Genomic DNA, 14,210 nt, shown 5'->3' with positions numbered 1-14,210 from the left:
GTTTGATGTGCAGTTGTAAACAGTGAGAGCCAGGCCAGAATCCCAAGGCCTATGAATAATAAACAGCATCACGTTCCATTCACTTCAGTGCGTTCGATGCAGACGGCACGCTGGACGGTAAGAGCTAGGCGTCTGTAAAACAAAAGCGTAGGCAACTCCCCTGCCTGACTAGCCTTACACAGGAAGCTTTTCAGCCACTGTACAAAGCGGCCAATTAATCGGGAGGTTGGGAATCAGTCCCAGCTTACTAAAGCCATAAGAATCACAGCGTAGCCAAAGCTATTCCCGGGCCAGGTTATATACAACCACCACATTCAGATGGCATGGAGATACAAAAATATCGGAATCACACTTCTGTGGACACTTGTGTTAATGGGGTCCATCAGACTTTCTGGTGTTTGTGATGGCAAAAAGAGAGATATCTGCAGTGTTATCAGCGCCACAAGGACATATCTATAGGAGGTGCATGTTTACTATTTTTGTACATAGACATCACTGTGTGCATTACACTTGTATTATGGTGCCCTGATTATTATCTCTGGGCTGTGACATCACTATGTCTATTACCCATGTTTCCTGTAACATTGTGCACATTATTCCCATGCTGTGCCATCGCAGTGTACATTACTCTTGTACTACAGTGTCCTGATTATCTGTGGCTGTGACATCACTACGTCTATTATTCCTGTTTTCTGTAACATGTCATGTTCTGTGACACCACTGTGCACAATATTCCCATGCTGTGACATCACTGTGTGCATTTTCCTTGTACTATAGTGCTCTGATTAGTATCTCTGTGCTGTGACATCACTACGTCTATTATTCCTGTTTTCTGTAACATGTCATGTTCTGTGACACCACTGTGCACAATATTCCCATGCTGTGACATCACTGTGTGCATTTTCCTTGTACTATAGTGCTCTGATTAGTATCTCTGTGCTGTGACATCACTACGTCTATTATTCCTGTTTTCTGTAACATGTCATGTTCTGTGACACCACTGTGCACAATATTCCCATGCTGTGACATCACTGTGTGCATTTTCCTTGTACTATAGTGCTCTGATTAGTATCTCTGTGCTGTGACATCACTACGTCTATTATTCCTGTTTTCTGTAACATGTCATGTTCTGTGACACCATTGTGCACATTATTCCCATACTGGGACATCACTGTGTGCATTATCCTTGTACTATAGTGCTCTGATTATTATCTCTGTGCTGTGACATCACTACGTCTATTTTCCCTATTCCCTACAACATACGGTAACTCCTGTTCTGCGACATCACTGTGCACAATATTCTCATGCTGTGACATCACTGTGTACATTACTCTTGTACTGCAGTGTTCTGATTATTATCTGTGGCTGTGACATCACAATGTCTATTATCCCTGTTTTCTGTGACACCACTGTGCACAATATTCCCATGCTGTGACATCACTGTGTACATTAAACTCTATTCACACTTGCATTTAGGAGTTCAGTCAGCCTTTGTGGTACGGTATTTCCATCCTAAATAACTGAATCACTGATGGGCCCCGTTAACCCCTTCAGTACCGAGCCACTTTTCACCTTAAATCCCAGGCCGATTTTTGCAAATCTGACATGTGTCACTTTATGTGGTAATAACTTTGGAACGCTTTTACTTATCAAAGCCATTCAGAGACTGTTTTCTCGTGACAAATTGTACTTCATGTTAACAGTAAATTTGAGTCAATACGTTTTATCTTTACTTATAAAAAAAAATCCCAAAAAGTTTAACGAAAATTTGAAAAAAATTCACTGTTTTCTAAATTTGGAATTTTTCTACTTTTAAAAACAGATCGTAATTCCTCATAAAATTGTTATCTATTCCCCATATGTCTGCTTTATTTGGGCATAATTTTGTAAATGTCATTTTATTTTTTTAGGACGTTAGAAGACTTAGAAGTTTAGAAGCCATTTTTCAAATTTTCAACATTTCCAAAACCATTTTTTTTAAGCACCAATTCAGTTATAAAGTGATTTTGAGGGGCTTACATAACAGAAACCACCAATAAATGACCCCATTTTAGAAACTACACCCCTCAAATTATTCAAAACTGATGTTACAAACTTTGCTAACCCCTGAGGTGTTCCACAAGAATTAAAGGAATTTCAAAATTTCCCTTTTTTGGTAGATTTTTTTATGTTCATCATTTTTTTCTTGCAACACGGCAAGGGTTAACAGCAAAATAAACCTCAATATATATTACTCTGATTCTGCAGTTTACAAAAATACCCCATATGTGGCGGTAAACTGCCCTATGGGCACGGGGCAGTGGTCAGAAGGAAAGGAGTGCAATATGGATTTTGGAGGCAGATTTTGCTAGAATGGTTTTAGGCACCATTTTGTATTTGAAGAGACCCTGACGTACCCCTTCAGTGGAAACCCTCAAAAAGGGACCCCATTTTGAAAACCAAACCCCTTAAAGAATATATTAAGGGGGGTAAATGAGCACTTTGACCCCCTAAGCGTTTTACAGAATTTGGAAACCCTTGCCTTTGAAAATGAAAAGGGGTAACAGGAGAAAAAGCACCCCATAATTTGTTACCCATTTTCTCCTGAATACGGCAACACCCCACATGTGGTGGTATACTGCTATGGCGGCACATGGCAGGACTCAGAAGGAAACGAGCGCCATATGGCATTTGCAGCGCAGATTTTGTTGGATTGGTTTACGGGTGCCATTGTTTTTTATTTTTTAAGTGATTGTCTTATGTGGGAGCTCATTTTTTGCCCCCATCCATCAGATATTGATGACGTATCCTCAAGACGGTGGCTCAGTGGTTAGCACTGGTACCTTGAAGCGCTGGGGCCCTAGGTTCGAATCCGACCAAGGACAACATCTGCATGGAGTTTGTAGATTCTCCCCGTGTTTGCGTGGGTTTCCTCCAGGTACTCCGGTTTCCTCCCACCTCCCACACTCCAAAGACATACTGATAGGGACCTTAGATTGTGAGCTCCATTGGGGACAGTGTGATGCTAATGTCTGTAAAGCGCTGCGGAATATAGTAGCGCTATATAACTGCATAAAATAAATAAATAAAATAATGAAAATTCTACTCCCGGAAAATCCCTTTCAAGGTCAGTAGGTTTTGCCAGCATTCATTTAATAACGGTTCCAGAATAACCATCATGGCTCCATTATAAACTGGAGCCAAGATGAAGGTGTGAACAGAACCAAGCTATAGAATATAGACAAGCCATATCAATACCGAAAAATAAAAAGCCTGTGAAGGCATATGTTTTTAGATGGATGAAATAAGAGTTCTCTCAGTGATGGTGCATTCACACTGGAGTGCATGTCAAACGATCCCTAGACCCCATTCACCAAATAGAGGTCAAAATAGTGTCGTTAATAATGGCATAGCGCCAAATTCCATAGCGAGAACCCAGTAGAATTTTTTTTTTAATTATAAATCTAAAATATGTATATACACATACACACACACACACACACTATATTGCATGATATGGGCTTTGTATGTCACTGTATGGCTACACGGTGGCACCCTTCGGAGGTATACGTTGAGAAATCCCCCCAAAGTATACCTTCAACACACCCTAATACATTAGAGCAAGTTAGCAAAGTACAAACTTTTAATTAGTAAAAGAAATAACTATCAAAGGGGTTATCAGTTTTTTTTAGTTTTTTCCATCTTGCCCCCATAGGTGTGTAATATGATGCATGTATGGATGATGATGATGATGATGATTAGGCTTGAGCGAATCGAGCTCCAGATCATAGATCCGAAGTCAATTTCGGACATGGGCTCCGGTTACGCAAAATTCGTCTCGGCAATGATGATCATTGCCTTATTGGGACTGCGATGCACTCCCGAGTCGGCACGTGATCCTAGCCCAGTTGCTACCCACTGTGTACACTGGTTGCACAGGCACAGTCAGGCATCAAAAGGCCCAAGCTGCCCGATTGCACATGCACAACCCACGTACATTGCAGGTAGTAACCAAGCTTGCATCACGTGCCAAATATACAGCATGTGATCCCAGAAGTGCCAGCCACTTATCTAGACCAGGTAGCACATCGCAGTCCTAGTAAGGCAGTGATCATCATCATCTAGGCATACATCTACGGGGGCAAGAATAAAGGGTATCTGTCACCATATTTGTACCTATGACTCTGGCTGACCTGTTACATGTGCACTTGGCAGCTGAAGGCATCTGTGTTGGTCCCATGTTCATATGTGCCCGCACTGCTGAGAAAAATGAAGTTTTAATATATGCAAATGAGCCTGTAGGAGTAACGGGGGCGTTGCCATTACACCTAGAGGCAATGATCTCTCTCTGCAACCACTGCGTTCCCTGCACTTTGACTGACAGGACCAGGCAGGTGTGATGACATTTTTGTTGCCTGGCTCTGCCAGCAGTGGCAGTGCGGGCGCATATGAACATGGGACCAACACAGATGCCTTCAGCTGCCAAGTGCACATGTAACAGGTCAGCCAGTGTCACAGGTACAGTGCTGACGACAGATGCTCTTTAAAAAAGAAAAACGGATAACCCCTTTAATATAATATTACTTGCAGATTTTATAATAAACAATTTACTAAAATGATGTGTCGATTTACAATAAAAACACAAGGATGTAAATGTAGTCAGATACAAAAGTAGAGAGTTCTGCCCACAAGAGCTTACAATCTAGAAGATATGATGAGGAAACAGGAGTCTGGAGCTGCGCCAGCTGTTGTAAAAGGGGTTCTCCGCTTTTTTTTTTTAGATTAATGATCTATCCTGCGGATAGGTCATCAATATAAAATAAAAGCGGAGAACCCCTTTAATGGTTTGATGGGAGATAGCTTGTTGTGAGTGGAGAAGCACACAGGTCCTGGAGGTTTTTGTAGAGGTGATGTGTACATGATTTAATTACAATGCAAAAACAAAAAATTCAAAGAGTAAAATCTAAAACCAAAAATAAAAAATGACTACTGCATCATGCATTCCCCGCTTACTAACAAGCATCTACTCTTATGTCCGTATGCTGGGCCATTCCTTTATTATGGATGAATTGCTAGCAGTCTGCAGTAAGGGTACAGAGGGGAGGTAACCAGTTGGGGGGGGGTCTCTGCACAGTCTGAAAATGGCAGCACTGATTGGATAGAGTGAGTCAGACTGTGCAGGAGACCCCCCCCCCCCGCCCCCCCAACTGGTTACCTCCCCTCTGTACCCTTACTGAAAGCTAATAAGTATTCATTCATAACTTCAAGTTGAAATAATAACGGAATGCCATAACATACAGACATAATAATAGATCTTCCAGAATAGTTATTACATGGGGGATGCATGAAGCTATTACAACAGACATGTCAGGAGGGTGACAGGTCCTCTTTAAAGACAATGCATATATTTAGTAGTCATTTTTGGCTCGTTTTGCATGTGGCTCGGGAAATGTGTCAAATTTCTATCATCAAAGCAAGGAAGTTGAATTGACGTTACCAGTAGTTCATCCATGCTGGTCTGACATTTTTCTAGATTAATCCTTTTAATAGCCACTTTCTCTTTCTTGGGGCTGCAGTACGCGGCTTGGACCACAGCTGTTGCCCCGCTACCTGCAGAGATGAAAACAGAGAAATAGGTTACCATTTAAAGAAGTCATAACCCACTTACCGGCAGTATAAAGAATGTGGGAAAGGGTTAATGTACAACATAGATGTAAAACATAAACTTATAAAGGAAATCAGTGTGGACGATTACAAAGGCAACCGAGTGACCATGGAGGTACATCTGTATGGATCCTATGGGCAACACTGCTGCTTCTTCCTTTCACTAGTTCTTACGTGTGACCCAAATCTGATGTCCTATGTACACGGTCAATAAAGGTGGACATAAATAATGGATGGGGTCAATCACTCTGGCATCTAACCAAATGTTCCCTATTAAAAAATATTCTACATTTTATAATCCAGCACTTGGATCTGAATAATATTGTAATTGCATGTAATTAAAAATGTAGTGCAACCACTGAGTTATTCAATAAAATGTATCTGTATAGCGCCACCTGCTGTTTGTTTTTTTCTTCATTTCTTGTTCACCTGACTGAGGTGGTCGCACGTGCTCAGTTTAAATCTTCAACTGTCACCAGTCATATCTTCTGATTGAAGCTGTGACATTGACAGGGAAAGAGCTGCAGCAGAAAGGACACTCCCCTGAGCTGTCAGTCTGAAACAAATCTAGCAAAATAGAGGGTGCAATAAATGGGGAGATCTCTGGATCCATGTGAGGTACAGGGCTGGTTCCAGCTGTGTTATAAACAATGTACTACACGATGCCTGATCATGGCATAACCCCTTTAATGCTTATTGAGTATCCTGCCTAATGGACAGAAAGCACCATCAAGCGTTCGCCCCATAGAAGTGAATGAAAGCGCTAAGCGCATAACCGGCCACCGATCCCATTAACTTCTATGGGCCCGCCGGAAATAGCCGAGCTCGGCTATTTACGGCAGCCCCCATAGAAAATTAATGGAGGTTAGCTGCGCATGTGCCCTCTACCACTTTCGGCAGTCCGTTCTCTATATAGGTGCGGGTCCCAGCCATATGCCCCCTATTGTCTGAGATGAGACAACCACTTTAATCTACCACCCACATTAAATCCACAAGATATGCCTTACATGTCTGATGGATGCGGTCATACCTCTGGGATGAGTATCTAGCTCTAAAATGGGGGTCCTAGCTCAGCCATTTTCTGTAAATATGTGCGAGTCCAAGAAGTTTGAGCTGAATCTATCAGAAATGTATGGCATATTCTATAATTATGCCAAAAATGTCTAGGATGGGAAAACCCCTTCAATGGCAATTTCTGTAAGAGGCTTTCATGCAAAATAGGCAATCTCCTTTCAATGCTTTAACTGCAATGATAACAAAGAGCAGCAAATATCCATTTAAAAGCACATTTATTAAAGGGAACGAACCATCAAACAATTTTTTTTTCTAATCTATGTCACTATTTTGGACTATTTACATAAACCAAATATAAACCAAATATTCTTATAATGGCCAGTAGACTAGACATTTTCTGTGCTCTCTGCAGCTCATTTTTCATCTTTACTGTATGGACTGGGACAGCATGAGCAGAGTCATCTCACTATCTTTAGAAGGTGTACTGCTGGAGGTCTAGATAATACAAGAGATAGTAACACCTATTACTATATACACAGATAAAGCTCCGTACACATCTTTACCGTCACTACCTGGTCTGTGAGGGTGAGAAACTGGAATGTGGGAACCTGTCACCTCTACTACGCTGCTCTCACGAAGGTGGGCTGTCAGCATTCAGTACTTTTTACAGTACTTACAGGCCGAACCTCAGAGTGCATGCCAGTGCAGGAGGGGAAATGAGTCTGATGAGACTCGTGGCCCCGCCGTCCCCCGCGACTGGAAGGTTTCTTTCCTGTTACACATAGAAAAGAAACCTGACAGTTATGGACAAGAGGCAGGGGTAGGAGTTCCACAAGCCTCATCAGACATACAGCGCAGACGCCCTCCAAGGTTTGGCCTGTCAGTACTGTAAAAGCGCTGAATGCTAGACCAGAAGGGATGCTATATTTTGCGGTCCTCATTGATGGCGGCATGGTAGAGGTGACAGGTTCCCGTTCACTGAAGAATGGTAGGTTCACAGAAGAGGGCTTGCAAAAATTCATGAATATACGGCAAAAGCAATCACATTTGCACTAAGGGAATATATTTTTCAATTGCAAAAAGGGTGCATCAGGCACAGAGAGAGCTGCTCCGGGAGCACTGTCCCTTACATGCAGGAGTCCTCCCAGTGCATTACATGGCCGGTTTGTGGGTGCACAGTGGCGGAACGGAATGGGTGCACCGATTCATGCCGTACTGCAGTTAATAGGGGACATTGTCCCTTTAAATTCTCCTCCAGATTACAAAACAATGACAGTAGCTGGCTTCAATCATTGTCACCATAGACTGTGGCCTAGAAAAATTTATTTTGGAGCTGAAAATGTAAAATACCGTATGTCAATGCAGCCATGTTTGAAACCATGTCATAATAGAGACTGTACTCCCTATGGAAACATGTTCTATGTACCCATTGTTTGGTGAACACAGAAGGTATACAGCTCCTTTCTTAAAAAAAGATACTCAACTGTACGCTCAAAAATGCACGCATTTGCGCGTCTGCCACCAACTACAGGTTTTCTACTGTACAGAACAGTGTGATAAATATGCTTTTTAAATACAGACAAGAAACAGTATCCAGATGTGAAACTTAGGCCAAAATTAATTGAAAATCTGTGAACTACCATATACAGCATGGACGAAAAGTAGACAACGCAGAACATCAAACGTTTTCTGTTTCTTCAAAAACAAGATTCATATTTGTCATATTTGCTACCTATGGGGCCTAAAAAATAACACAGCCAAACAAACGTAAATGCTTATGGTCGTACGGGAGAAAATATTTAAAGCATGCCGAAGAAATTAGAAATAAAAAGGTTTTGTTACCATAGACGCAAATATCATCAGCATGACCTCCAGCCATTATCCCGGGCTATGGCGACTACTTCAAGCTTAGCTGGCGGAGTGAAAATACCTTTATTCTGATGACATATTAGGTGATCTAAGTAGGACTTCTAACTTATTCTTAAAGGGGTTGTCCCTTCTTAGGCACTGGGCACAAATCGCTAGGATATGGCCCTAATGTCTGATAACTTAGATTGTGAGCCCCATTGGGGACGGCTTGATGCTAATGTCTGTAAAGCGCCGTGGACTATAACAGCGCTATATAACTGCATAAAATAAATAATAATAATAATAATATTATTAATAGGTTCAGGTCCCTCTGGGACCCGCACTTATACTTAGAACGGAGCCTACAAACCGCCAAAGGACGCACCACACACGTGCGGCCGCCCTCCATTCATTCCTATGGGAGCGCCAAAAATTTCCGTAAGCCCCATAAAAGTGAATGGAGCGGTGCCCGTGATTGTGCAGTGCGCTTCACATTCATTTCAATGGGACTTCCAAAAATAGCCAAGCGCGCTGCTCAGCTAAGTTCGGCGCTCCCATACGAATGAATGGAGGGCAGCTGGGCATGCGCAGTTATCTCTCTGGCACTTTGTGGGCTCTGTTCTAAGTATACGTGTGGGTCACAGAGGTGGGAGCTACACCTATCAGACATTGGGACCATATCCTAGCGATATGACCCCAATGTCCCAGATAGGAAAAACCCTTTAAACCTAGGGAAAGTGGTGGAAAAGATCAGTAACCAGGCACGGCCACTACTCGGTGTGTGGAGCTGTGTAGTTCTGGTGTCAGGTTCCTGCAACAAAGCTCCTACAAACAGCTAATCAACAAGGGCGCAGGGAGTCAGACACTCCCAATCTGATAATAATGACCTATCCCAAGGACAGGTCATCAGTACTTAAAGTGGTTATGCCATCAAAATTAAATATCACGTAGTACATGACAATCTGTTTCTAATAAATCTAGAACCAGCCCAGCACCTAAAATGAAATTCTTTGTGATGCTAAATTTACTTTAAGCTGGCAGCGCGGGGGGCATGTGCTTTCTAAATGGCTTTTCTGCTGTAGCTCTTTCAGTTAAAGATTTATACTGAGCACGTGCGACCACCTCAGTGAGGTGGACACCAAATAAGAAACAAACAAACAGCAGGTGGCGCTATATAGATACATTTTATTGAATAACTCAGTGGCTATGTAAAATTTTTAAATTACATGCAATTACAAAAGTATTCAGATCCAGGTGCTGGTTTGAAAAATGTAGAATATTTTTCATGGCACAACTCCTTTAGGTCCTAGAGAACCCCTTTAAGAGAAAGTTACAAGTTTAGGAGCTAGCAAAAACAAGCATATCAAGCTGGTCCACCCCCACCTGGAGACACAGAAGCCTTGCCTCCCCTGTTACAATAGGTGCTGCCCTCTCAGTAGTCAGAATAGTACTAGGTACAACAGGGCCCCCTTATACCCAGTCTCCCTCCATACCCCGTAGCCCCAACAACCATCTCCTTTAGAACCCCACCATTTGCTGTGAGCTCTATCTTCTGAGCAGGAGCGGTCTGTGATTGCCTATGGCTGCGATGGAGCTGCCATCAGATAGAAACACCCAGCAGACAATTGCCTACACAGTAATAGTATAATGACTCGGATCTGTCAACGTACACCAGACTGGCCAATAACAGATAAATGGAGGCCCATAGACACATCAGCTATTCCTGGCGTGGACATTAAACACAGTGCACAAATGCAGTATGCACTTAGCTTTAGGGCCCATTTACACTACGGTATTTTAGCTCTGCATCCAATCCACATTTTTTGCGGAACGGATGCAGACCTGCTTATTTCAACGGGTCCGCAAAAAATTCAGACAGCACACGGAGTGCTGTCCGCATTCGTATGTCCATTCCGCCTCTCCACAAAAAAGATAACACAGGTCTTATTCTTGTTTTGTAGAAAAGAATAGGTATTGTTATAATGGATCCACAAAAACTTATGCAACACAGAAATCATCCATATTTTTTGCAGACTGCAAAATACATTTGGACTTGTGAATGCACCCTTAGAGCAGCTTTCAACTTATGCATAGAAATTGGGTGAAATTTGCAACATAAAAGGTTTTTTTTTTTGTTGTTTTTTTTAGACAATATCCAGAATTTTCTAAATTCCAAAATCACACTATGTCTGCAAGGCCTCAGCATTCCAAAAATCAGACAAGATTAAGTCAGATGAAGTGTCTTCACACATTGTGCTCATATGGCAGTTTTACTGCACATTTGACCCTGGCCTGTGAATACTGTGAATACACCCTAAGCTCCTACAGCTTCCTACTGCTCCATTTGTACCGGTCAATAGTCGTTAGTTAAAAATCCAGATAATTAGATTACTGCTAAGGCTCTAAACGCTTCCTTCTATAAACCTTTGAAGGATCTGATCAGCAAGGGGTTCATCAGGCTGGATGACATCCCATGGTGCATTACAGAAATCCTGAAGGATGTGGCAGAGCCCCAGCTCGGCTAACGCAGCACAAGGCGGCATAGAGCTGCTCTAAGCCTGAAACAGAGCGGTCCTGTCTTTTGGTTCCATTTCATGTTCTTTCTGAACACGCCTGGGACCTGCAAGTGGTGAGGTAATAGACATGCACAAGACTAACAAGTCATTTTCCTCGGAACATTTTTGTCTGGTTTGAATGAAAGTAACAGAAAGTAAGGATTATTTTATTTGTATTCCCTTTAAGGAATTCAATGTATTTTTGAGCATACATTATGAGTTAAAGAGTAACTGTAGTAATGGCATACGTGAAGATATAAAATGCCTCTTTCTCTACTTAACAAACTCCTCCCTCCAGCACTGAACAATCAGTTAAAGGGGTTTTCTGGGATTTTACTATTGATGACCTTTCCTCTGGATAGCGGCTGTTCTTCATATCGCGCTCAGTCCCATGTATTTCAATGGGTCTGAACGCGATACCAAGCACAGCTGCTATACAATGTACAGCGCTTTGCTTCGTAAGCATGGAGAAAAGCACGGTGTTCACAGGAGCTCCGGTGACTTCTCAAAACAGCTGATCAGGGAGCGGGGGGGGGGGGGGGGGCCTGGGTGTCCGACCCACACTGATCAGATACTGATGACCTATCCTGAGGAAAGGTCATCAGTAGAAAAATTCTGGAAAACCCCTTTAATTCAAAGCTGGATTATCAGTTCACCGAGAGATCAGGTTACAGTTGCAGCCCATAGAAGTCTATGGAGAAGGGAGCGGAAGAAAGGGCAAGCTTGCTGGAAGGAAAGAAAGGCAGAGAGAGACACAGAGAAATGTTTTGCTACCATGCCGCAGAGCAGGATTCACTCAGCTCAGTATTCCTGCAAAATGTCTTCTATGCTGCAACAAGTGTGCTGCAGAGAGATAGGGAAGCTGGATTTCTCCTTCATGCTGTGCATGGGAGACATCACAGTAGCTAGTCTCTAGCCACAAGGTCTGGAAAAACTGACAGACAGAGGACCTGCAGAGAGGGAAACTGGTGAAAAATGCAAAATAAAAAGGGCTAAGGGTACTTTCACACTAGCATTTTTCTTTTCCGGCATAGAGTTCCGTCCTAGGGGCTCAATACCGGAAAAGAACCGATCAGTTTTACCCCCATGCATTCTGAATGCAGAGCAATCCGTTCAGGATGCATCAGGATGTCTTCAGTTTAGTCTTTTTGACTGTTCAGGACGGAGATAATACCGCAGCATAATGCTAGTTATAGTGTTATTCCACATGTACACACATTTTTGGCATTTTAGCAGCCAAACCGCGAAGAATGGTGGGACCAGCCAATAGTCTAATGTGTGGGGAGCTCCCAACTCTCCCTAGACCAAACACGGATCGGGCAAAATGAATATTTTTGCTCTATCCTTTTGTTCTCTCGGGAGATAAGCAGCCTCCAGAAGTGTCTGGCAGCCAATTTCTCCGCTCTCCCCACTGAATACAAATACATGTTCGCCCAAGCTGATCATGTATGTGTATGGGGAAGACGGGAAGGAGTCGGGAGAGATAGCTGTCAGCCAAACATGGCTTGTCCACCTTATTCATATTGATGACCTATCTTCAGGATACATAGGTCATCAATATTAGATTGGTGGGGGTCTGACTCTCGAGACCCCAGCAATCAAAGAGAAGGATGCGCTCGTGCGAGAGTTGTCTTCTCTTCAAACAAATGATCGGCAGGGGTGCTGATCGGACCCCTACTGATCTGATATTGATGACCTATCCTGAGGATAGGTCATCAATATGAATAAGGCAGATAACCCCTTTACGAGCTATTCACAAAATCTAGCCACAGATCACAAGGTAGATTGATTTTGCTTTGTCAGACATGAAGAAAATTAAGTGTGCTAACAACAGTCATGAATCATCAGGATCAAGATCCGAATATTGATGAATCCAGCACTTAAGCAGGATTCTTGCACCTCATGGCAATACATTGTACAAACTATTGACATACTGTAGGAGTCACCAGACGCAAAAAAAAATTAGTTCAATGATTACAATAGCTGAAGATCCAAAAGAGAAATCATGATATATAGTATCTTCATGACCATGTTAAATAGTCATCTCATGCCAGACCTCATACAAATGTCCAAACACCTAAACACTGAGAGAAGCAAACCCCAGCCGGACCTTCAGAGAGCTCTATTAAATTACTGTTTCAAGAGAATGGAACTGAGCTGCCATACCAGTCATAGCCTACTGCCCACAGATGTTTAGTCTAGTACTTGAACCCCCTTATTAATATGTGAATTATGACTTGTATGGTAAGGTGCATTCTCCTGCTGAAAGAGCCCACCAGCTTGCCTCCCCATAGCACATACGGATGTCATATATTTCCCAGGTAGGCAACCCCTCAGTCATCCACCTGAAAAGGGTTTTCGCCTGATAGATACTAACGGCAATGGTCTACCGCATAATTGTCTGGCAGGTTCTACCACTAGGATCTGCGTTGATCTAAGGAAGGTGAGACCCTATTCTGTGGCTTCTGTTGAATGAACAAGTAGATGAGCATGCATAGCCCTCTACACTCATTTCTAGGAGAATTCTGAAAACATCTGATCAAGCTATTCACAATCAGACATTTACAGAATACCCGGTGGAAGTACTATAAATATCTCCAATGGTTGGAATCCTTTTTGGGCTGCAGCAGCTGAGGGATCGACCAGACAGGCTAGCCTTTGCTTCCCACATGAATCAATATTCCTTTGGACCCATGACCCTGTAGCAAGTTATACATTTGTCCTCCTTTGGAAAACTTTTAGTAAGTACTAACCACTATATACTGGGAACACTCCACATGACCTGCTGTTTTGTAGATGCTCTGACAGTCATCTAGCCGTCAACATTTTGCACTCAAAGTTGCCCAGATCCATACGCTTGTGAATTTTTCCTGCTCCCAACACGGCAACTTCAAGAATGGACCATTCCTTTCTCCTTGATATATCCCTCTACTTGACCGATGCCAGGTTGCTCGGTTGTTCAGCTTTCTTCTAGAGACTAAACCAATTTGCAATCAGATGTCCTCTTGTTATGTAAGAACACAAATGAAAATTCAAGTATTGTAAGGCATTATGTACAGCATGGAGGCTCAGGAAGAGAACAGCACAGTCTGCACCACTATTCTTACCATGAAAAATACTGGAACCAAGTTAAAGACCTGTTTGGTCTCA

At 42.6% G+C, this 14,210-nt stretch overlaps 1 protein-coding gene across 1 annotated transcript in view; it reads right to left on the bottom strand.

Moving 5' to 3' along the window:
• OXSR1 (oxidative stress responsive kinase 1) overlaps positions 1 to 14,210 on the bottom strand; it is a 142,619-nt gene that overhangs the window by 78,550 nt on the left and 49,859 nt on the right. Inside the window, exon 2 of the mRNA XM_040433777.1 lies at positions 5,477 to 5,589. Within this exon, the coding sequence (XP_040289711.1) occupies positions 5,477 to 5,589 (113 nt within the window). The remainder of the gene's footprint in view (positions 1 to 5,476; positions 5,590 to 14,210) is intronic.

This window comes from Bufo bufo, chromosome 5 (assembly GCF_905171765.1).
Source record: "Bufo bufo chromosome 5, aBufBuf1.1, whole genome shotgun sequence".
Taxonomy (NCBI): domain Eukaryota; kingdom Metazoa; phylum Chordata; class Amphibia; order Anura; family Bufonidae; genus Bufo; species Bufo bufo.
Note: the sequence above shows the minus strand (reverse complement) of the source record. Positions and strands in the feature narration are given on the sequence as shown.